This window comes from Culex quinquefasciatus, chromosome 1 (assembly GCF_015732765.1).
Source record: "Culex quinquefasciatus strain JHB chromosome 1, VPISU_Cqui_1.0_pri_paternal, whole genome shotgun sequence".
In the NCBI taxonomy this organism is placed as follows: Eukaryota; Metazoa; Arthropoda; class Insecta; order Diptera; family Culicidae; genus Culex; species Culex quinquefasciatus.
The window spans coordinates 90,689,649-90,715,586 of NC_051861.1; the positions used below are offsets into that span (position 1 = coordinate 90,689,649).

The window sequence follows — 25,938 nt, forward strand, 5'->3', positions numbered from 1 at the left end:
AAATTCTAAATTCTTAAATTCTTAAATTCTTAAATTCTTAAATTCTTAAATTCTTAAATTCTTTAATTCTTTAATTCTTTAATTCTTTAATTCTTTAATTCTTTAATTCTTTAATTCTTTAATTCTTTAATTCTTTAATTCTTTAATTCTTTAATTCTTTAATTCTTTAATTCTTTAATTCTTTAATTCTTTAATTCTTTAATTCTTTAATTCTTTAATTCTTTAATTCTTTAATTCTTTAATTCTTTAATTCTTTAATTCTTTAATTCTTTAATTCTTTAATTCTTTAATTCTTTAATTCTTTAATTCTTTAATTCTTTAATTCTTTAATTCTTTAATTCTTTAATTCTTTAATTCTTTAATTCTTTAATTCTTTAATTCTTTAATTCTTTAATTCTTTAATTCTTAAATTCTTAAATTCTTAAATTCTTAAATTCTTAAATTCTTAAATTCTTAAATTCTTAAATTCTTAAATTTAAATTCTTAACTTCTTAAATTCTTAAGTTTTTAAATTCTTAAGTTTTTAAATTCTTAAATTTTAAGAAGAAAATATTTCAAATATTGGAAATGCAATTTGTTTCAGAATGAAATTTTAGTGATGAATTTGGAATACAATGTGTATTTAAATTCATAGTTTTAGAATTTTTATAATTTCGAAATCTAAAATTTAATCATATTAAAATTTTAGATTTTTGTTTTTTTAGCTTATATTTTTGAAGTTAAATTTCATTTATTAGATTTTTAAAATTTGTTTATATTGGTTTATAATTTTCTATTTTGTTTAAATTGGTCAACATTATTATTAAGTCCCTCTGATTTGCAAAAAGATTTTTTTTTGTGACACTTTTTTTGACGTTTCTTGAAGTATTTTTTAAAAGGATTTTTCGCTTTCATTCCTTCAAACATAAAATAAGTTTCATTTTTTATCAAATACTTTCTGTTTTAGTTTTTTTCTTTGGAAATAACATTTCTTGAATGTTGTTCGCGATTTTTTATATATAGCGCGGATTGGGGTTTCGGTCGGCGCGGATTTTTTTCGACTTTCCCGTAACAACCCTGTAGTTTGCTTTTTTCAATTTTGCTATTTTTCAATTTTTCTATTTTATTGATTTACTATAGTGCTATTTGGCTATTTTGCTGTTTTATTAATTCAGCTATTTTGATATTTTACCATTTTGTTGTTTTACTTTTAGTCTTTTTTGCTATCCTGTCATTTAAAGCAAAACAATGTAAATGGGCCAAAGCCAAAGTGTAAACAAAGAGTCTGTCCTGCTCGTCCCTAATGTAAACATCCCTGACGAAAGCTGGACTGACTGTTTGTTTACACTTCGGCTTTGGCCCATTTACATTGTATTGTTTGATTTTTAATTGTTCTATTTTGCCATTTAACTTTTGTGCCAACCTGCTATTTATTTGTTTTCTATTCTACTGGGTTGCTTTTTCCAGATTTGTTTTGCTTTATGCTGTTTTGCCATTTTTTTTGTTGTTTTGCTTTTTGGCTCTTTTGCAATCCTGTAATTTTTTAAATGTTCAATATTGCCATTTAACCATTTTGATATTTTGCTACTGTTTGAATTGCTATTTTGCTTCTTTTTAATTTCTGCCCCTTTTCCTATCTTGCCATCTTGCTATTTTAATTATTTGCTATTATGCTTTTTTTTATTTTTCTATTTTTAACTAGTTTGCTTTGGGTTTGCTAGTTTGTGTTTAGCTGGTTTTCTTTTTTTCCCATTTTGATATTTTGCATTTTTTTTTACTGGTTTGCTATTTTGCTATTCTGCTTTTATTCCATTTTGATATTTTACTGGTTAGCTTTTTTGCTTTTTGGCTAGTTTGCTGTTTTTATAAGCTATGTATTTTGCTATTTTTCAGTTTGGTGTTTTGCTATTTTCCTGGATTGTTTTTTTGCTATTTTGTTTTTTTTTTTAGCCTTTTTCAATTTTGCTATTTTACTGCTTTGCTATTTTGCAAACTTGCTTTTTTTGAATTTTTCTATTTTGATATATTACTGATTTGCTAGTTTGCTTTTCTGCAGGTTTGCTTTTTCCATTTTGCTATTTTATTGGTTTGCTATAGTGCTATTTAGCTGTTTTGCTTTTTTACCATAACCTGCTTTTTATTTGTTTTCTATTCTACTGGTTTGCTTTTACCATTTTGGTATTTTGCCGTTTTGATGGTTTGTTATAGCTATTGTGCTATTTTTTAATTTAGGTGTTTTGCTTTGTGCTTTTTTGGCTTTTTTGTTGTGCTTTTGGCTCTTTTGCTTTCCTGTTATTTTTTTATTGTTCTATTTTACCATTTAACTTTTTTGATATTTTGCCAATTTTGTTACTGTTTGATTGGCTAGTTAGTTATTTTGCTTGTTGATTTTAAATTTAGCTATTTTGTTTTTTTATTTTGCCTATTTCCCATTTTGCTATTTTGCCATTTTGTTTTTTTACTGGTTAGCTTTTTACTCTTTAGCTATTCTGCTGTTTTTAAATTTATGTATTTAGCTATTTTTTCATTTTGGTGGTTTGCTTTTTAGCAATTTTGCTATCTTGCAATTTTTATTTTTTATCCATCTAATCTAATCAGACCCTAGCGCAGCCAATCATTCGCAGGGATCCTGGAGAGTGCCTTTGGTTAGATAACGTCATTTATTCACATTTTTATTGCGCCATTGCATTAGAATGCAATGAAACACCACAAGCGTTAAAGCGGCCAGGCCTACTGCATAAAGCCGTATCGCAGAGAAATGATTCGTTTGAAGTGGGTTTTTTTTATTGAACTATTTAGCTTTTTTCCCATTTTGCTATTTCACTGGTCTGCTATTTGGCAGTGTTTTTTTTAATTTAGCTATTTTTTCATTTTGTTGTTGAGTTTGCCAATTTTGCTACATACTGGTTTGCAATTTTTCAAAATTTGCTGTTTTGTTTTTGCCGTTTTCCTGTTTTGCTATTTTACTAAATTGCTATCTTGCTATTTTTTTATTTTTTTATTTTGCTTTTCTGGTTTGCTAGTTCACATTGGTCTGGTCTGAGTATTCTTGAACACCGTCAACCAGAACGCTGGAATGCCATGCGCGTCCTTGATGATCTTCGAGTGCCGGTTTTATAGTTGAGGGCCAATCGCTTGAAGTGTTCCGTCACTTCGGCGTCAACCTCGTCCTCGGACTCATTCTTCCGGTCGGCCTCACCCAACTCCGACTCCCCGGTGATGACTGCTTTCCTGCGCCCCAGGGGCTGGTACAGCTCCTGGTATTTGCACTCCAACGCGTAAACCTCCTCGAAGAATTTGGCCTCTAACTTGAGGTACTTCTTCTGCAGTTGCTTGAACGCATTCACCCGGTGCTGGACATTCTCCGGCAGGGTCTTAATCACATCCTTCATCATCATCCAGCGCATCGCATTCTATCCCGAAAGATGTTCTTCAGCAGATCCTCGACTTTGTTTTTCTTCTCAACAAAGATATTGATCTCCTTTTCGTTCTCCTTGCAAATTTCCACAATCTGGTAGAAGTTGCGGTCCTCTACCAGCGAGCCACCTCTGGCCACGTCGCCGTCCACATCAGCACCTGCCAATCCAACCAGATCGATTATTTTTGTTCGAATCTGAGGCTCGAAGCCCATTCCCGGCCAGGTGGACTCTTTCAACTTGGTAGCTCGACGTGGGTTAGCAGGAGTTGCTGGAGTTTGTGCAACTCGGCGAGGGCTATAATAGGTGCACGCCTGCGTCGAGGTCTCCGGTGCTCAGCACCGTCCATGAAAGTAAAAACGAAGAACGCGTCGAACTGCAATGAAAGGATTTTGTGAGGCTCGTTAAGTTGAATAGGCATGAGGACTAGGCGAGTGTCGTTAGTCCGGAAGGAGGGATGCCAGTGCGTGAGAAACTTACCGTCCGCGCGTTTCTCGATGGCCCAGACGGCGTTCTGATTATCCGGTAGCTTCAAGGCGGCCATTCCGAAAACGTCTAGGCTGTAACAACAGACTCAAATCGAGTACCGTGTTATCGGGACCCATGCTTGATACATCTGGGGCGAGTCCTCGTTGGCGATGCGAGATCGGCAGCTCTGGATCGAAGCGTAGGAGTAAATTTCATCGCCACCGTTCGTGTGATCTTGCGGGATACGAAGTTTTCCCCGCGCCTCGGCGATTCGTGGTTAAACGGAGTTTTTTTTTTCGTTCTGCGGCGTCTCGAGGACCTTCCCGTGCAGTTCCAACGAACTAGTCTGGTAAAACTTGACCGACTTCTCCAACCCGCACGTCCGGATGACATCCAGCAGCCGGAGCGTCCCCACGGCGTCCACTTCGGCCATGTATCCGCTCAGGTCGAACGAAACCTTGACGTGACTTTGCGTGGCCAGGTTGTAGATCTCCGTCGGGCGGACGGCCGAAATGATCTTCACTAGGCAGCTGCTGTCGGTCATGTCGCCGTAGCGCAGAATCATCCGGCCCTGTTTGTCCTGGACAGATTCTGTTCGCTGCGGCCACTGGAAACACCAAACTTCTTAAGATTCGGCAGTCTTACCGCGAAAAGGAACGAAGAAAATCGAGAAAAAACAACAAAAACAACAGCAGTAAATATAAACAAATCCTACCGTACAGTACCACCATACGGTATCAAAATAAAAATTATGTTTTTTCTGATTTTGGGCAAATATCACAATAATACGACAAGAAAAAAATATTGCACTGCAGAAAGTATTGTTCTGCTAACTTTTACATAGTTTAGTTAGAAAACTGCGAGAAAAACATAATTTTTAATTAAAATTATTTAAAACCAATATTACTACTCCATACGGTAACTGTTTATTTCACAGTGGTGCTATCTATTGGTAAAAATTTAGTTCATCAAATGTACCAGAAGAGGGATATAGAGTACAACAAAAGCGAACCTGGCGGCAATTTGAAGAAACACCCCCGTCGGGTGTTCCATTGCTGTGTGAGTTGGCGGAGAATTACCCAGATTCCTGATATAAATTTAACTATTTTGGGCCAATTTTCAATGCATAGATATATTGCTTGTCAAAATTGAAACCCCGGAAAAGCATTTTGCTGTGACATTCCATACCCTACAAATCAACTCGCCGAAACTGACTCAACATCAGAAATGTAACTTGACCTGGTAGCTGAGCGGGGGAAGGCAAAACCAGTGCAAATAAATCACCTGCACATTCGACTGTTTACACTCTGGTTCGGTCACACAGTATTTGTATACAACTTGTTCGCTCAATTAAATTGCAATTATGACACTTGTCTCGCAGTAGGGCCACCGGCCCGCCCCAGGGGAGGCTAAATAGACACATTGAACGAGCTGTGGAAAAGCCGGTACAAAATATGCACATATGAGTGCTGAATTATGATGCCCACTAACGATGCCTCGACTTAAGGTTTGATTGGATATTTTTAATTTGAATAATGAAGGTTTTCAAATATTTTAACCTGAAATGGACTTGATATTAATTTTTATAAGAGATAAAAAAAACTTTCATTTCAACATAAATCCAAAGAAAGCCACTCTACCCTAGCTAAAGATTGCCAATAGTGAATTCCTCCCCCCAATGCCTCCCCCCCAACATTCGTCCTTCTCCGCGATCTGGGCTGGCGGCTGATTTGGCATCTAAAGTCTTAATTTACGGTGACCGTTATGGGTCCCCAACGCACAAGCCACTTCTAATGAATATGCGTGCGAATGAAAAGAAATGGCTCCTCTACACAGAAAAAAATCATGGTAATATTACATCTGGAAAGGGGTACATCTTTTATGTCAGAAAAAATGTGTAATTTTACCACTGAAAATGTGTAATTTTGCCACTTTTCTGTTGTAATGTCGCTTTTTCAGTCTAAATTGAAGTTAAATTACATAAAAAAAGAGAAAATATTCAACATTCCAAAATTACACCTTCCAAATTTACAAAATTTTTAACTGTGTAGTTGGCTGTTAATTGAAATGCCGCACTGCGATGTGAATGCAATGACAGGACTGCGATGGCGGATGGTGGCGCCTCCAAGCTGGAATTTGACTAATTGAGGTTTGATGCGTTTAGTGAATGGAGTGGAATGCACAGAAAAAAAACGTGGTAATATTACATCTGGGAAGGGGTACATCTTTTATGTCAGGAAAAATGTTTTATTTTACCTATAAAAATGTGTAAATTACTTCATATATGATGAAAATTTACCACATATAGGGTGAAAATTTACCCAAGAAAATGACGAAAATTAACGATTAATGTGGAAAATTGTATCTAAAAATGTGTTATTTTAGTCATTTTCTGCTGAGTTGGAAGGATAGATATCGAACTTACATTGCCTGTGGAAAACATAAACAAGCCAAATTTCAAACAATCTTCCATTTTTACACAATTTTTTGCTATTTGGGCTGGAAGAAACAGAGTTATTGATTGAGATTGCGACATTTGGATGAATTAACCCTCTACTGCCCAAATTCAGGTCATTTGAGCAACTTTTGTTCTACGAAAAACTTTACTTCTCTTGTTTTATGTTTTTCTTGTTTCATTTTTAGTATTTTAATTTGCATTAATCTTGTTTAGTTCATGTTTGTTTTTGGTTGTGTTTGGCCTATTCTGCCACTTCCTATCATTACATTTTGCCAATCTAATTTTTTCATGTTTTTACAGTCCCTTTTTCAATTTTTTGCCTCTTTTTCACATTTTCTGCTATAAAATGGCACCATTATAATTTAAATTGTAAAAAAATCATAGAGGCATAGTCTGGGAAACTACAAAATTACTGCATACTTCTTTTTACTTAAAATATAGGATTTGTTCTTTAAAAAACACAGCCAAAGCTGACCACTAAAAAAAATTTGTTTTAAAAAACATTGGCAAAGTCACACAGCAAATAAAGTAGTAATCCAGCTGCGTGTAAAATACCTGGGTGTAAAATAAATTAAGCATTATTTTATGAAATTCTATGTAATATTACACCCTGAAACATGTCGCTCATCAGTATGGGAAACCTACTTGACAGAAATGTCAAATTCATTTATGCGTTTATCCAACCCATTCTTCATCGGTCTGATGACCGAGCGGGCTAAGGCGCCAGTCCTTACTGTTGGTGCTGGGTTTGAACCCCGTCGGTTGTAACTTTTTTGTGTTTACAAAATTGTACATGCAGTGTGTAATATAAAGTGTCTTTTTTGACGAAGGTGATGTGCATGCTTTTGCATGCGATTTTACCATCGGATTTTTTGCTGTGCACATAAAACAAGTAAAACTTCCAACCCATAAACTTTCTGAAATTTTAAGAGTGCTTCTTACCAATGCTTTTTAAAGATCAAAAATTGGTTAAAAAATGATTTTTTTGGCGATTTTTTATATCGAAGCCCGTCTCAAGGGGTTGGGTTGGGTTGTAAAGGGTTTATATCTATTTTGTGTAATTAGGAATATCATAAGATAAACAATCTAACAGATTTAAGCATTTTGATATTTGATTTTATGATTCAATTTAGAAGATATGTGTCAAAAAGTCTGATTTTATTTTAATTTTTTTGTCACTAAAAGTTAAATTCCCAAGTTTTTTTTTTCAATTTTTCAATCTGTTTGACATGTTTTAGGGGACTAAGATATTTTATGAGCCATAGTTTAGATAATATAAATTTTCAAAAAATCGTGTTTTTTGGAAAATATCAAAAACTATTTATAGAATCAAATTTGCATTCGAAAAGTGCCTTTTTAAAACTTTTATTTTGATAATTGTACCGTTTTCAAGTTATAGCTACTTTTTGGTACACATTTTCGATTTCTTTTCGTTTTGCCTTCCTCAACCTTTCTGAGGAAAGGCTATTAAATCACTCGAAAAATGAACTTCTTAATTCGACCTCGTAGACCCACCTTCACCTAGACCCACCTATCGACTTAGAATCATGTTTAACGCAAATGCCTGTGAGCAATTCTCTACAAAATCGGTCTATTTTCTTAAATTTTAATTTTTGTATTTTTTAATCCGGCTGAAACTTTTTTGGTGCCTTCGGTATGCCCAAAGAAACCATTTTGCATCATTAGTTTGTCCATATTATTTTCCATACAAATTTGGCAGCTGGCCATGCAAAAATGATGTATGAAAATTCAAAAATCTGTATCTTTTGAAGGAATTTTTTGATCGATTTGGTGTCTTCGGCAAAGTTGTAGGTATGGATATGGACTACACTGAAAAAAAATGATACGCGGTAAAAAAAATTTTGGTGATTTTTTATTTAACTTTTTGTCACTAAAACTAGATTTGCAAAAAACACTATTTTTAATTTTTGTTTATTTTTGATATGTTTTAGAGGACATCAAATGCCAACTTTTCAGAAATTTCCAGGTTGTGCAAAAAATCTTTGACCGAGTTATTAATTTTTTAAACAATACTAATTTTTACAAAAGAATCGAAATATTGGTTGCAGAAATTTTTCAACTTCATTTTTCGATGTAAAATCAAATTTGCAATCAAAAAGTACTAAAGTGAAATTTTGATAAAGTGCACCGTTTTCAAGTTAAATCCATTTTTAGGTGACTTTTTAAAAATAGTCGCAGTTTTTCATTTTTAAATTAGTGCTTATGTTTGCCCACCTTTGAAAAAATATTTTTGAAAAGCTGAGAAAATTCTCTATATTTTGCATTTTTGAACATTGTTGATACGACCCTTAGTTGCTGAGATATTGCCATGCAAGTGTTTAAAAACAGGAAAATTGATGTTTTCTAAGTCCCACCCAAACTATACACCATTTTCTAATGTCGATATCTCAGCAACTAATGGTCCGATTTTCAATGTTAAAAATGAAACATTTTCCGATCTTTTCGAAAAAATATTTTGAAATTTTTAAACCAAGACTAACATTTCAAAAGGGCCAAACATTCAATATTACCTACACAGAAAAAAATCTGGTGAAAAATTCGCATGCAAAAGCATGTACATTTCCTTTGTGAAAAAGACACTTTATAATACACACTACAGGTACAGTTTTTGTAAACACAAAACATAGCAGCCAGCGGGATTCAAAGCCAGCACCAATCATAAGGACTGGCGCCTTAGCCCGCTTGGCCATCAGACCGATGAAGAATGAAAAGGATAAACGCATAAAAGAAGGTGATGGGCTGATGGGTTACATACTTCAGGGTGTAATATTTCATAACATTTCATGCATACTTTACACGCAGCTGGATTACTTTTTTTTCTGTGTAGTACTTCGAATTAAAAAAAAAAATAACAAAAAACATCGTATTTTTTATTTTCTTGATTTTACTATCCAATTTGAATTCCGCGACCCATTTTAGTCAAATCACTTAAAAGCATGTTTGGGGTAAAATTCTACAACAATCAAAAACAAGACAATGAAATTTTTTTAGTGATTCATTCGTGATTTTTCAGAGTCCTTCGGATAAACAAGTATGTACCAAAGAGTATTGAGTCTCTGTATGTTCTGTGAAGTTTGTTGCCAAATTTGCAATTTTTTGTCCAATTGGGTACTAAAGCCCTATGTAAATTTTTATGTACAACGGTAAAAAACACGATTCAAAACCATTTCTGATCACTTTTTTTCATTTTAATGCAAAAATTTTGTTTGACAAGACAACATTTTTTCGATGGATCAACTATGGTCCCCTTGGAACGAGCTGTCAAGTAGGAGCTTTTCTGTCAAGAAGGACCGCGAGGTTAATTTTTCAAAATTGATTTAAAAATCCATTTTAAACTCTTTGTGGCCGTAAAAAGGGTCATTGTACTCAGAAAAATAAGCTTTATCGCTGTAAACAATAATATCAGCAATCTAAGCTTCATTTTAGGACCCAATTTCTTCACCGCTCCAAATCCACCTTGACCCATATCCCTGACATCCACCCACCCCACACACATGAACTCGTCAATTGCAGCAGACTTTTCCAATCTCCGGACAGTCAATGACTCCCCGCGCGACGTCCGTCGTAAAAGTTGACAGCGCACCAGTCACTGAATCAATGCAATCCATTGCGCACAAGTGAGTGACTGTGTTACGCGAACCTCAACGCCTTCAACCGGCAAGTCCAAACCAAATGTGAGTTGAGAGAGCGATGGACTACCGTCGCGTGGTGTTGCTCTTGCAAGAAACTAGAGCTGACACCATCGATTGATCGCTGATTGCCTACTAATTTCTTCCACCGATGTGTACCAACCAACTTCACAGCTGTGGTTTGCTACTGCAGTGACCAATGTCTTCTTCTTGCAGGGTTGAACTCTTAATGACTTAAGCCTAGGAGTTTGTTCTTACGCAACTTAATGAGCGTAGCGTACTGGCGTGCCTTGATCGGGGAGTTGGGAGCTGGGAGAATTCCGTAGTAACAGTTCAACAGGGCGAATCTGCGATTGCAAACAAGCAGTCTATCCCCCTTTTACTTGACGCGAACTGTCACTTGAGCAAAAGGGATAGACTGTTTGTTTACAATCGCAGATTCACCCTATTGAACTGTTACAATGGAATTGCTCTGAACCTGTTTTATCTTACTCGTGCCATGTTGGTACTTAAGTCGACATAATAACAACCAATAATGGGAAGCACTCACTGCACTGAAATGGTCTGAATGGGCAGCATGAAAATGTGACAAGTGTCTGTACGAATTAGTCCAACTAGGAGTAGGGATCGACATTCCGACGTAACCACTCTAGTTTTCCTTTGAATCCGACTCCGGCTTTCTGAATTTAGCCAACTCCGACTCCGATTTCAACACCTACTAGGTATTTAGAATATCTATGAATTAAACATATCAGGCTGAAGATTTGTTTACGAAACAAAAATACGAATTGAATACAAACAGAATGGTATGGAATCTTACTGAACTTGGTAGAAATGTGTTCCGAGTACCTTAAGAAGTAGTTTTCGACAAATTTCGAAATGTTTAGAAAGTTAGTTAGATTTAATTTTGAAGACACAGATAGGATTATTTAAATACTCTCAGAGTGTCATGTTTTTCTCAATGAAAATTAGTTCGAATTGCAAAACGGAAAATAGTTTCTAGGTTACAAGTTTTATGCGTTATTGAAACAGATATTACAAATTTCTTCACGGGTAATGCAATTCTGCCCGCCTGATTCCACGCTATCATGATTCGAGCATTTTCATATATATATACGTGATTTGAAGCTTTTGCGCTAGTGTGCGTGAGATCGTCAAATTAAGGAAATGGTCCACCATTTTCTCATTCTTTGTCAAACCGCGTTGGCGAGTAGGCATTCCGAAAATCGCTCTCGTTTAATCTTGTTAATTTTGTTGTGTTTTAATAATTATAGTTTATTTGGTTTTGTCGTACAGGTCGTTTTTTTACCAGTCCAGTCTCTGGCTAATCGAGCTCCCGCTGACGAGTTCTTGCACGCTGGCCAACTCCTGGCGGACGCAGGTTACTTTTGCACCGCGTGTCTCTGGCCGAACGAGCACCGGCTGAAGAATCCTAGCACGCTGGCCAACTCCTTCCGGACAGGAGAACATTGCGCAACGCGGCTCAGACCGATCGAGCACCTGCTGGCCGCGTCTTTCAGGAAGTGTCGAGCATCGTGAGCTGCTCCGGTGGCCGTACTCAAGTTCATCTGCTGAAAATCCGCTGGTCTCTCATCAATCCAGAACCAGGTTTGTTTACGCTCTTGCAACTAAAAAGCAGTTTTTGATTACATTTTTTTCCTTTTTTTTTCATAAAAAAATAAATTTAATGAATAAATATTAAAAGCCCACATTTAATCAAAAACAGGAAATATTTTTTTTTAATATTTCCACTGAACAGTTTTATTTACAATCCCGAAACATGACAGCAAGAAAAAATCCACTTAAAAGAAGAAGAAGATTTGGAATTTTGCTTCTCACTAACACATGAGCAATTCTCTACCAAAACCGGAAATGGATTTTATTTGTATTTTTTGATTTGGCTCAAACTTTGTGGGGGCCTTCCCTGAGACCAAATAAGCTATTTTTTGTCATTGGTTCACCCATACAAGTCTCCATACAATTTTGGCTGCTGTCCATACAAAAATGGTATGTAAATAATCAAACAGCTGTAACTTTTGAGTGAATTTTCTGATCAATTTGGTGTCTTCGGCAAAGTTGTAGGTATTGTTGAGGACAATTGAGAAAAAAATATGTACACGGAAAATTTTTTTTGCAGATTTTTTTATCAACTTTTTTTGCACTAGAACTCAATTTCCCAAAATACGTATTTTTTGATTTTCGAGATTTTTTTATATGTTTTAGGAGACTAAAATCCGCAACTTTTGAGCTATAGAGAAACATGGTCAAAAAATCTGCCGCCAAGTTATGAATTTTTGAAAAATAGTGATTTTTGGAAAAAAATCCAAATTTCATACAAAAACAAATTTGAAGTTATTTTTTAATGCAAAATTGAATTTGCAATCGAAAACTACTCTACATTTTTTTTGATAAAGGGCTTCGTTTTCAAGATATAGCCACCGAAAGTTTGATTTTAGCAAAATATTTGCAGTTTTTCGATTTTTAAAAATAGTGACCATGAGCGACCATTTCTAAAAATATTTTTTTGAAAAGTTCAGAAAATTTGCTATAAAATTGTCTAAGAGACATTGAAGATTGGACCTCGGGTTGCTGAGATACAGCCGCTTTAAGAAAAAGAAACACGAAAATTGGGCGTAATATTCAATGTTTGGCCCTTTTAAGATGTTAGTCTTGATTTATTTTTTTTTCAAAATATCGGAAAATTTCACGAATGTTTCATGTATTAACATTGAAAATCGGACCATTAGTTGCTGAGATATCGACATTAGAAAATGGTGGGTTGTTTTGGTGAGATTACAAGTGAGATTAAGAAAACTTCAATTTTCGTGTTTCTTTTTCTTAAAGCGGCTGTATCTCAGCAACCCTAGGTCCAATCTTCAATGTCTCTTAGACAATTTTATAGCAAATTTTCTGAACTTTTCAAAAAAAAATATTTTTAGAAATGGTCGCTCATGGTCACTATTTTTAAAAATCGAAAAACTGCAAATATTTTGCTAAAATCAAACTTTCGGTGGCTATATCTTGAAAACGGAGCCCTTTATCAAAAAAATTGTAATGTAGCTTTCGATTGTTAATTCAATTTTGCATTAAAAATTGATTTCAAATTTGTTTTTGCATGAAATTTGGATTTTTTTCCAAAAACCACTATTTTTCAAAAATTCATAACTTGGCGGCAGATTTTTTGACCATGTTTCTCTATTGCTCAAAAGTTGTGGATTTTAGTCCCCTGAAACATATCAAAAAATCTCGAAAATAAAAAAATACGTATTTTGGGAAATTGAGTTTTAGTGAAAAAAAAGTTGATAAAAAAATCTGCAATTTTTTTTCCGTGTACCTATTTTTTTCTCAATTGTCCTCAACAATACCTACAACTTTGCCAAAGACACCAAATTGATCAGAAAATTCACTCAAAAGTTACAGCTGTTTGAATATTTACATACCATTTTTGTATGGACAGCTGCCAAAATTGTATGGAGACTTGTATGGGTGAACCAATGACGCAAAATAGCTTATTTGGTCATAGGGAAGGCCCCCACAAAGTTTGAGTCAAATCAAAAAATACAAAAAATAAAAATGGTCGAAATCGGCCGATTTCGTAGAGAGTTGCTCACATGCAAGTTTCTTTCGTTGTATGCGTATCACCAGCTGCCAGAAAAAGTATCACCAATACAAACAAAACTGCTCGAATCTGCTTGCCACCAAAGGCGGGCAGAAATGTCATACCGCCTTGCTACAGAAAATGCATGAGGACAGATTTCATGCACTTTCTGATATATTTTCACACAGATTTACAGCAAAATCTGACGATCCCCAGTTGGGTGTACTAAAATGTCTGTATAACAAAAATCTTGGTGCGAAAGCTCTGCTTGATGTGTACCGTTAACCAGAAATTTACATTTATTCTTATAAAAAGTTAATAAACTTAGTTAAACTTATGTTTAATAAACACTTTATTTTCAAAACTCTGTTGATTTTTTTTAAAGAGACGTACAAGGACATTGTGTGATCCAGCCCAGCACATGAAAAACACTATTTTTTAAACATACCCATTTTCCGTTACTCGACAATATTTTTTTTTTGGAACATGCCATTTTAAGGTAAATTTTATGTACTTTTCGAATTTCGTGTTTTTTCTAACTTTGCAGGTTTATTTTGTAGAGCAGACAGTTACAAACATTTTGATATATAGACATAAGGGTTTTGCTTACAAACATCACGAGTTATCGCGATTTTACGAAAAAAAGTTTTGAAAAAGTTACTTTTGCGTTTCTCTTTGTTTCGTCGTCCGTGTCTGTCGCGGGTGACGATTAACGGCCATGATCGACGACGACCAACTTTTTCAAAAAATATTTTCGTAAAATCGCGATAACTCGTGATGTTTACAAGCAAACCCTATTATATTTATACATCAGTTTTCTTTTAATTGTCTGCTCTACAGCTTTGTAGAACATTGTTACACTCTAAAAAATAACCATGTTAAGTTAGAAAAAAACATGAAATTTTAAAATGAAAATTTTTGTTCTAAATAAAAAAATACCCTTCTGCGTCAATGTAGATTCGAAAAGTCGTTAAATTTCCCTTAGAATGACATGTTCCAAAAAAAATTACAGGCGAGTAACGGAGAACGGGAGAGCTTTTAAAAAGTTACCTCTTAGGACAAAGTTTCACGCAAATCGAAGAGGGGTCGGGACAACTTTTCCCGATTTCGTGTGAGTTGGTAGAGAATTACCCATATATTATATGTTTCCAATGATTAAAAAAATTAATAGAAAAAAAGTTCATGCTTTGTGTTGAATCTTAGATAACTTCGACTCCAGGTTATCAGAAATGGTAGACTCCGACTCCAACTCCGACTCCAACTCCGACTCCGACTCCAGCTGTTCGAGTTTTGACGACTCCGACTCCAGGTTCCCAAAAAGACCCGACTCCAACTTCGACTCCGAATCCGACTCCACAGTCCTGTGTACGATGCTCATGCACAAAGTAGGTTGCTGTAGCATTTACCTCTTTTTTCGAGACATTTAATTGTTTTCTTGAAGAACTGCTTACCTATGTTATTTATCTGGTTTCATTTTGTACTCTGGCTCAATCGGCTTGTTCCATTTAATCAATTTGGGATGAATTTCCACTGCTAGTAAATTATGACAGCAGTGATTAATGAACAAAGCGTTCTTGCTCCAGTTCCGTTTTCCAGCCTCGCCAATCACATAAATTTATGAAGCGGTCGTTAACCGTCACTAGATCACCCCACCGATTTCGGTTCTAAACCTTTGGACTAACACTATGCTGCAAATCACGGTTAGCTAGTCGTTTTGATTTCTTTTAAATTACACACACGGCTCAGCCCCTCCTCCTCCTCCCATTTCGACCGAAGCCGTATATTATCCTCATTAATCTTTAATTGCGACGATCGAATCTAAAAAAACGAACTCCGAGTTGAAAAGTCGTGCAGTTCCTCCCTCGACCCAAGGAGCAATACGCTCGCTAATTATAATGCTCTCTCGTTCCGTTCGATTAATGTAATCCGACTAATTAATCAAATTATGCAAAGTAACACCGTACTATCGCTCGTTAAAATCTGCGTAGGATGCGAAGTAGCAAATTCCAGAATGATTGAAGAAAAGTGCAAATAACGCAATTGGTGATAACCGGAATTAGTTTGCGCAATCAGCACTTAGAATTTTACATGAGCAAATCTTGTTGGCTACCTTCGTGAAATAATGTTTTTGATCCGCATGCTCGAAAACTGGTCCAATATCTGCGTGACGGAGGAATGAAGATAAATATTTCAACATTTGACACGTTATAGGAGGAGGTTAGTTGCATTGAGTACATCAAACTTTGACTGATTTCAGTTTAAATTAATTGAAAATGAAACATTGTCAATTCAGTCAATTTAGTCAATTTTGTCAATTTTGTCAATTTTGTCAATTTTGTCAATTTTGTCAATTTTGTCAATTTTGTCAATTTTGTCAATTTTGTCAATTTTGTCAATTTTGTCAGTTTTGTCAATTTTGTCAATTTTGTCAATTTTGTCAATTTTGTAAATTTTTTCAATTTTGTCAATTTTGTCAATTTTGTCAATTTTGTCAATTTTGTCAATTTTGTCAATTTTGTCAATTTTGTCAATTTTGTCAATTTTGTCAATTTTGTCAATTTTGTCAATTTTGTCAATTTTGTCAATTTTGTCAGTTTTGTCAGTTTTGTCAATTTTGTCAATTTTGTCAATTTTGTCAATTTTGTCAGTTTTGTCAGTTTTGTCAGTTTTGTCAATTTTGTTAATTTTGTCAATTTTGTCAATTTTGTCAATTTTGTCAATTTTGTCAATTTTGTCAATTTTGTCAATTTTGTCAATTTTGTCAATTTTGTCAATTTTGTCAATTTTGTCAATTTTGTCAATTTTGTCAATTTTGTCAATTTTGTCAATTTTGTCAATTTTGTCAATTTTGTCAATTTTGTCAATTTTGTCAATTTTGTCAATTTTGTCAATTTTGTCAATTTTGTCAATTTTGTCAATTTTGTCAATTTTGTCAATTTTGTCAATTTTGTCAATTTTGTCAATTTTGTCAATTTTGTCAATTTTGTCAATTTTGTCAATTTTGTCAATTTTGTCAATTTTGTCAATTTTGTCAATTTTGTCAATTTTGTCAATTTTGTCAATTTTGTCAATTTTGTCAATTTTGTATTTTTGTAATATACAAATTTTATGATTTCTAATTCAACTGCCAAAACTAGCCCATCACCCCTTGTTGTTGTTGTTTTGAACCTCAAACTAGTCATAACGAGTGTGGTGCGTAGGTCCACCTCGTACAACTCCGTGCAGTGTCTGCAAATTCCGTCCGGTCGGCTCAGTGACACTGAAATGATTTTGTACGTTTGACCCACAAAACCGGGCAACTGATTGATCAGCAAACCGCGACTAGGCGCGCGGTTCCGACAGGGCGGACAAACACCGCCGTGGATGTCTAGCCTGGCACCTGAGACAGGTCGGTTGGCGGTACGCCGGCTAATGAAGCTGACGAGTCTCTCGTTGGGGCCGTCCGTAAATTACGTTGTTCGAAATTTAGTCTTAATTTTGATTAATCACCTTTTTAAAAGGAAAACACTTAAATATTTGAAAAAGTTAAATATAATCAAGTTTGTGATTCCTGAACGAACCCTTGTTTTACGTCGTCGTACAAAACGGAGGATCCATATTGGAACCGGAGTTATGCAATATCGAGCGTGGATTCCGCGGCCAGACAGGTTGCCGAGTGTGCGCGGCGACGATTGTGCTGCTGCGTGTTACGCGTGAAAAGTGCCAACATTGTTAATCTACGCTATTTATCCTTCTGTTTACTGAACTGATAAAACCAACGCGTGTAGAAAAAATGCCAAGGAAAATTAATGCACTGAAGCGTCTAACTAGCTGGTTTCCTTTCAAATAAGCCTTGGACGCGATCTTACGGTGCGATCTAGGTATCATGTGTCAAAATAACATGTCATTAATTTGATTATCTTGTGGCGATATGTACTTGTGCGTAACCAGGAAGAGATGCATTGAACTGTCTGTTAGCACATTGCAATGCATCAATGAAATAAGGCAAGTTTGTTTCAATGGGCCACTTATCTCGAAATCACTGCAAAAAAGTAGTAATTCACCTGCATTTGAAAAGCCAGAGTGTGACACCAAATTTTCATTACTTGTTTAAATAACTGTTATCATGTGAGAAATTCTAGAAGTTTTCGCAAATCAATGGCAAAACTTTTTTCATACATTCTCTTTGTACATTATCCATCTTTCAAAATTAATCAAAATCAAAATCAAAATCAAAATCAAAATCAAAATCAAAATCAAAATCAAAATCAAAATCAAAATCAAAATCAAAATCAAAATCAAAATCAAAATCAAAATCAAAATCAAAATCAAAATCAAAATCAAAATCAAAATCAAAATCAAAATCAAAATCAAAATCCAAGTCCAGAGTCCAGAGTCCAGAGTCCAGAGTCCAGAGTCCAGAGTCCAGAGTCCAGAGTCCAGAGTCCAGAGTCCAGAGTCCAGAGTCCAGAGTCCAGAGTCCAGAGTCCAGAGTCCAGAGTCCAGAGTCCAGAGTCCAGAGTCCAGAGTCCAGAGTCCAGAGTCCAGAGTCCAGAGTCCAGAGTCCAGAGTCCAGAGTCCAGAGTCCAGAGTCCAGAGTCCAGAGTCCAGAGTCCAGAGTCCAGAGTCCAGAGTCCAGAGTCCAGAGTCCAGAGTCCAGAGTCCAGAGTCCAGAGTCCAGAGTCCAGAGTCCAGAGTCCAGAGTCCAGAGTCCAGAGTCCAGAGTCCAGAGTCCAGAGTCCAGAGTCCAGAGTCCAGAGTCCAGAGTCCAGAGTCCAGAGTCCAGAGTCCAGAGTCCAGAGTCCAGAGTCCAGAGTCCAGAGTCCAGAGTCCAGAGTCCAGAGTCCAGAGTCCAGAGTCCAGAGTCCAGAGTCCAGAGTCCAGAGTCCAGAGTCCAGAGTCCAGAGTCCAGAGTCCAGAGTCCAGAGTCCAGAGTCCAGAGTCCAGAGTCCAGAGTCCAGAGTCCACATTTTCTGTAAATTACCACAAAAACTTGAGGTTTTTCTGTAATTATACACTCAAACCCCGATGGTTTGACACTAACTGTTGTCAAACGAACGGGGTCACTTTTTAGTTTGACACCCCTTTTACACGGAGTTCACACACACTACAAAACATTTGTTTTGGTAGTGTTCGTGAGCGCCGTGTAAAAAGTGACAGTTCGTCACTTTTTAGTTTGACTTTGTCAAACCAACGGGGTACAAACTAAAAAGTGTCAAACGAAAAAGTGACCGACCACCGGGGGTTGAGTGTATGTTCATAAATTCGTCGCTTCGTGCTAACTTGTCGTTTGTCGAGCCAAATTGAGTTAAGAACGCCATTTTGTGCAGCTCACAATGCCTCACCTTTTGACCCTCACAGATCCCAAAAAAATGATTTAAATCCTGAGATATTCAATAAAAACCGTAAAAACTCCGTGCATTTTTGTCACTTTTCATATGAAAGAAGTTTCAATCTTGTCGTACTATCTTGCCACTCCCTGAAAATTGATGTAAGTGCGACAATTGGCCAAAGGGATTTCAGGTCAGAGCGCGTTTGACACAGGTACGAGCTCGACTACCGTAAACAATTGTAATTATAACTCGGGACTTCGGCAACCAATTTCAACCAAACTTCGGGAAAATGCACAGAATGGTCAGCCAAACAAAACATGTTTGTTATTGTTTACATTCTGGGCTCCTGTTTTTGTTCATTCAAGGTCAAACATTAAAACGCGTTTTTCTCGCAACGTCAAAAAGCGCCGTACGACAAGTTAGCACGACGGCATCGAAATAATTCTAATTTAAGGCAATGACCGACCAAACTCGAGCTCAAACTTCCAAACAGGTTCGCCAATTAGCGTTCACGAGTCCTTTTCAAACAAGTCAAACTTAATCCTCTCACATTCGTCAAAAATATATATCTCAACTCGAAAACCCGTTCCGGTGCTGCCAAAATCTAGAAAATCGCCCGGCAACCAAAAACCACTTGCGATAGGTCATGATGCCCAACTCCACGAGCTAATTCCGAGCATCGAAAAAAAAACCTGAATGTTATATTGATTTAGCTTCCTGCCGCTGTGAAGGGTGATTGGTTTTTTTTGTTTCTAACTGGAACTTTTTTGTTTGTTTTAATGACAGAGTGTGCGAGATTAATATAATTATTTTTGTTTCACACAAGGCAATCAGGAATTGGCAGCTTAAATTGATAAATTGAAGTGCACGTTGGTGTTAGTTTGGATGAGGATTTCGCAACATTGGGAAACTGTTGAAATTGTTTCAGGAAAACTCACAAATTTCAACATAACCTCAAAATGCTTCTAACGAGACAAAACACTTCAAGAAATGTCGTGTGAAATTTAGTAGCCCAGTTTTGGCTAGCAACGACAAGGTCAAAAACCTGCGAACGTTACGTTTTTTGAATTGGCGTTTATAAAAAAAACTAAGCAAAACAACACACTGCACTGTTTAGCATGGCCGGGGTTCGTCCATTAGCTCATCTCGTGACTAAATTTCGCCGGACTTACTACCCAGACACGGGCAGACGCCTCCTGAATCAGTAAGTTCAACCCAAAATTGAACTAGATTTTATTTTCGGGTTGTTTGAAATTATTGGCAGTAGAGGTAGACGACCTTCCACAACTAGGTTGGTGGTTTCATCAATATAAAATTGATCATGCAAAAAAGTGCTTAGTAAATTGTTATTGGTATTGTTATTGTAAATTAAAGTTTGAAGTTATTTTACCAAGAAATTGAAATGAAACAACATTTTTTGATTTGAATGAGGCCAAATTTTGGCAAAACGGAAATGTTTTAAATAAACAAAATTTGTCAGAATTTGCCTTCAAGTTATTTTTTCACGCCACAAATGTTGGTAACAATTCTTTCAAAAGTAGGCCATTCAAGGTGAGTAAACACAAACTGCCAGAAGGCACCTCAAATTAATCACAACGCCTCGATCGTGCAATCTTGCCGCATGCGCCCTTTTGACGTCCCGAGAAAAACGCGTTTTAATGTAAACAATAAAAATACGTTTTGATTTTCTGACCGTTTTGTGCACTGTTCCGAAGTTTGGTTAAATTTGGTTGCTGGAGTTCCGAAATAAAATTAAAAATGTGTACAGAAGTTGGGCAAGTACGTGTGTCAAAACGTCTTTTGAAAAATTCGCAAAAATTTTCAAGGTGTGTCAAGAAAGCACAATCAGATCCAGTGTTGAAAATCCGACGACTATGATTAAATTAGCGATTAATCGCTGCCTGTAACACCTAACGAATAAGACTGCTGAGAATAGTCATGATTCTCAAATTGCCACGACTAGCTGTCATTCGTCAAGTTTACGATCGATGATTGTAACAACCCATGACTGCTGGCGGTAAAGGGGCAAGATTGTATTTTGATCGCAGCAAGTTGGCGACTAAACCCAATCATCATTTTTTTTAATCGTCCCTGCCACACCCAACGATCAAGTGACAGTCAGCAGAAACGAGATCAAAGCATACTCAGAGGGCCTTTCTTCAGGCAATCATATTCGCTAGAAGAGATTTTATTTCAACCTTGATCAGATCGAAAAATCTTTCATATGAAGACAAGATTGCTCGATGACATATGCGCATAAGTTCTAAACGTCAAACCACCTAGGTGATAGTTCCGAACATTCCAAGCATGCAGGTTTATTTTTTGCCCAACTTCCCAATTTAATCGCAAAATTGTTTTCATGCTGACGATAATTGTCAGTGGCCATGAGTGTGCCAGCACCGCCGCAAATCAGTCGTCATCGCTGTCGAAGGAACTTTCCATTCCGTTTGGCCAAAAGTTGACAGCAGCCGTCGGTGGTCTGCCAGGCAGTGGCCCATTGACTGACTCCAAATTGGCCACTTCGGTACGGTGTGAGAGCGCAGTAGCTGAAAATGATTGAACCTTTCATAAAACGCACACCGTAATTAATTAAGGCATTTATAAGGCTCAATTAAGGGTACCGGAGGGAATGTGGGATTATTTTTGTTCTTATTTGAGAAAGGGTTGGTTTTGGTTCTGATAAAAAAAATCAGATTAAATTCTATTCTATGTATGATAATTTATAATAGAGCAGTTGTCTACGGAATCGGTATTTTTTCTTTAATTTTAATTTTTGTATTTTTTAATCCGGCTGAAACTTTTGTGGTGCCTTCGGTATGCTCAAAGAAGTCATTTTGCATCATTAGTTTGTCCATATAATTTTCCATACAAATTTGGCAGCTGTCCATACAAAAATGATGTATGAAAATTCAAAAATCTGTATATTTTGAAGAATTTTTTTTGATCGATTTGGTGTCTTCTGCAAAGTTGTAGGTTTGGATATGGACTAGACTGAAAAAAATGATACACGGTAAATTTTTTTTTGTGTGATTTTAATTTAATTTTTTGTCACTAAAACTTGATTTGCAATAACCACTATTTTTATTTTTTTTTTCATTTTTTGATATGTTTTAGGGGACATAAAATCCCAACTTTTCAGAAATTTCCAGGTTGTGCAAAAAATCTTTGACCGAGTTATGAATTTTTGAATCAAAACTATTTTTTTCAAAAAATCGAAATATTGGTCGCAAAGTTTTTTCAGCTTCATTTTTCGATGTAAAATCATTTTTTTTTTTCAAGATAAAACCATTTTTAGGTATTTTTTTTGAAAATAGTGCACTAATTTAAAAAATGAAAAACTGCTACTATTTTCAAAAAAGTTACCTAAAAATGGCTTTAACTTGAAAACGGTGCACTTTATCAAAATTTAACTAATGTACTTTTTGATTGCAAATCAAAACATATCAAAATATGAAAAAAATAATAAAAATAGTGTTTTATTTGCAAATCAAGTTTTAGTGACAAAAAGTTACATAAAAAATCACCATAAAATTTTTTACCCTGTATCATTTTTTTCAGTCTGGTCCATATCCAAACCTACAACTTTGCCGAAGACACCAAATGGATCAAACAAAATTCTTCAAAAGATACAGATTTTTGAATTTTCATATATTATTTTTGTATGGACAGCTGTCAAATTTTTTATGGAAAATTATATGGACAAACTAATGATGCAAAATGGCTTCATTGGGCATACTGAATAAGATTAAGAAATACAAAAAAAACGAATTACCGAAATCTTAGAGAATTGCTCAATAGTCAAAGTTTGCCCGTAAAATCAGGGGGCAAAAAAATATTTTTTCAATAAACTTCAAAATTTTAATGAAAATTAAAGTGCATTGAAATTGATTCAAAATGCATTCCCCAGCGTTTAAAATCATTTTAAGCATGTTTGGGATGATTTACACATCTTTTGAATTTTTGAAAATTTTCGATGTTTAGTATCGAAAAAAAATTAACCAATTTTTTTTGTTTTCGTCAAATCTTAGTTTTTTTTGAAAACTAATGATTGCAAATCAACTGAACTAATGTAAAATGCATTTTAAAACACTTTTTGCATTCAAATGCTGAGACTATGGCTTGTTATTTTTTTTTTAACAACATCGAAAATCGTATAACGTAGAATAGTTCTTGGATAATTTCCTAACATTTTCCAAAAATATGGTAGAATTTAATGAACGCTACCTTAAATGCCGATCGTTTAAAAATTGACCCAATCTAACTCCTTAGAGAGGGTGACATTGGGTCAAATGAAACTAAAATGATGCTTAAAGACAAAGTTATGGTAAAAACAAGTCATCCAACAGTGTTTCTTGTTCGAGGGCCTAACTAATAATAAAAAAAATCATAACAACTTATAATTTCAGCAAAAAAGAATCACACCTGAAAATGACACCTACATTTTTCGCTTCCTGCCTCATGCGCGGCTTACTTTGATCCTTTCAAAATGAGGTTAATAAATGTTATACATGTATGAAATTTCGATTTTTCCAACAATCACATTTTTATCAATAATTCATAGCTCAAAAGTTGCGGGTTTTTTTCCCCTAACGCATATCAAGTAATCTCGAAAATAAAAAAATAATCAAAATTTTGGAAATTAAGCTTTTGTAAACAACACAGTAAAAAAAATCATGGTAAAATTTCATCTAAAAAGGAGTACATCTTTTATGTCAGAAAAAAGCTTTAATTTTACCTCTTATAATGTGTAAATTTACATCTGGCAGACGCTAGGAAAAAATATCTGTATTCCCAAAAAAATATCAAACCGGCGATAGTTATATCTAGCTTACTAAATCCGCGCCCCAACCCGTACGGCCATCTCGCCGCTGTGAAAACTGGATGATCAAAGCCAATGTACCCTTACGTATCTCGTATATCGTATCAGTACCCTATATGCAGTAAATACAGTATACAATGTACGGAACACATAGAGCTACATTGGCTTTGATCATCTAGTTTTCACAGCGGCGAGATGGCCGTGCGGGTTGGGGCGCGGATTTAGTAAGCTAGATATAACTATCGCCGGTTTGATATTTTTTTGGGAAAACAGATATTTTTTCCTAGCGTCTGCCAGATGTAAATTTACACATTATAAGAGGTAAAATTAAAGCTTTTTTCTGACATAAAAGATGTACTCCTTTTTAGATGAAATTTTACCATGATTTTTTTTACTGTGAAGAGTTCATTGAAAAATCGGCATTTTTTCCAACAACTTTGAAGATTGAAGAAGAAAATTCCTTCAAATGTTACAGATTTTTGAATATTTAAGGACCATTTTTGTATGGACAGCTGCCAAAAATGTATGGAGACTTGTATGGGTGAACCTATGACACAAAAAAGTTGCTTTGGTAGTAGGGAAGGCCCTAACAAAGTTTGAGCCAAATAAAAAAAAATACAAATAAAATCCATTTCGGGTTTTGGTAGAGAATTGCTCATGGAAAAATTTTCCCGGCATTTTTCTCAAGTTTACCGAAACTTCTAAATTTGTCATTCAATCAGTGTTTTTATTAGAATTTAACAGTTCTGCTCCAGGATGTTAAAATTGCAATTCAGAAATTTTGAGAACCTTTTTTACTGAGATCAATTCATAAGCCTTTGCAGGGAGTGTGCATATTTCTTTAGATTTTGCTAGCAGAGTGTTATTTTAAGGAAAATATTTTTTTTAGAAAAAAAAACCCAAGATCTATGAAACTTCTAAATATTATTTGCAAAGTTGTTAAGATTGAATACAAAATGGCTTTTAGGTGGATTTCCATAATTTTGATCAACTCTCGCCAGCATTAATTGTGATTTGTTTGTGCGATTTCAAGATTCGAAAAGAAAAAGAAGTTGGGTTCCCCGCCTTCCTCCACATTGTGGAAACCATGTTCAAGTCACCATTCTAGCAGCAGCTTTAGCATGTAGTACTAGAGGACTCCGCACAAATAGATAGTCCCAGTTCAAAGTGGAGGGCGGCGGCAAATTGCATGCGTGTTTGACGGCGTTCGACACCTTAATCGTTTGCGCCGTCGACTTTGCGCCACTATGTTGTGTGACTTGGGCAATGGTACAGCGGGTGTTTTGAGAGTAATTTTTCATTTATTTCCAACATATTTCACAAGCCACATACGTTCGACAGACAGCGAAAATCATTTGTCGTTGAACTCACCGGTGGTTGACGCGGCGGTTTGGTTTTTTGTACTAGGCTTGACTAGGGCTTAGTTGGGGGTCTAAGGTATGTTTTTCATATTTTCTAAGTGGATCATCGCAGGTAGTTTTAAGGCGGTGTTTAGTATGTTTCTAAGTTTCGAAAATAGCAAACAGTTTGCTATAAAACCTCAAAGTCAACTTCAAGGGACATTCTTGGACGTCTCGAGCGACGTATAAGAGTTGGTCGATTCTCATGAGTGAGCAAAAGAACATAACTGTCAGTTAATGAGCCACTAGTCTAACACACACAAACAACAAGGCAATTCGTCACAAAACCCATGGCATATCTGGTCGGACAGGCGACTAAATTGTCGTAAATAGGCGACCTGAGCCAGGGGAAACTTGCTGCGGTTTTGGTTAAGTGATTTGTTTTATTGCTCACCAGGGAGGGATCGGAGATTGAGATGCAAGAAGGCAGAGTTGTGCTTGGAAGCCGTATAAATTTATGTTATTCCGGTGACGAATGATTTGTTAGGTCAATGTTTGTAGAGTAGGTGGATGGTGGGTGCAAAATTTATTAGAGTTGTTCAAAGTGACTTAATTTCTCATTCATTACAGAGCATAAACTTGGTGGTATACAGAGCTCAAATCCAAAAGCAAGTTTGAATATGATCTAATCTGCAAAATCAGTGCATTTTGGATATTGGAGCTGGGTAATTCTTCGCCAACTCACACAGCAGTTGCCCCGACCCCTCTTCGATTTGCGTGAAACTTAATGAATCCGAGGTCCGTTTTTTGATATCTCGTGACGGAGGGGCGGTTCGACCCCTTCCAGTTTTAAACATGTGAAAAAAGAGGTGTTTTTCAATAATTTGCACCCTGAAAC

The 25,938-nt window shown here is 35.7% G+C and overlaps 1 protein-coding gene across 1 annotated transcript; it reads right to left on the reverse strand.

Moving 5' to 3' along the window:
* Positions 1-2,962: 2,962 nt before the first annotated feature.
* On the reverse strand, positions 2,963-3,992 carry LOC6032886 (nucleosome assembly protein 1-like 4). The gene is made up of 2 exons (XM_038248238.1): positions 3,876-3,992; positions 2,963-3,771 (listed from the first exon to the last, which is right to left on the reverse strand). Exon 2 carries the CDS (start codon positions 3,384-3,386, stop codon positions 3,039-3,041), a length of 348 nt encoding a protein of 115 aa, XP_038104166.1. The 5' UTR covers positions 3,387-3,771; positions 3,876-3,992; the 3' UTR covers positions 2,963-3,038.
* Between the last annotated feature and the right edge of the window lie 21,946 nt (positions 3,993-25,938).

What these genes read in the sequence shown, in the direction of transcription:
- LOC6032886 (XM_038248238.1), bottom strand. Translation starts at nt 3,386, where the DNA reads ATGCGCTGGATGATGATGAAGGATGTGATTAAGACCCTGCCGGAGAAT.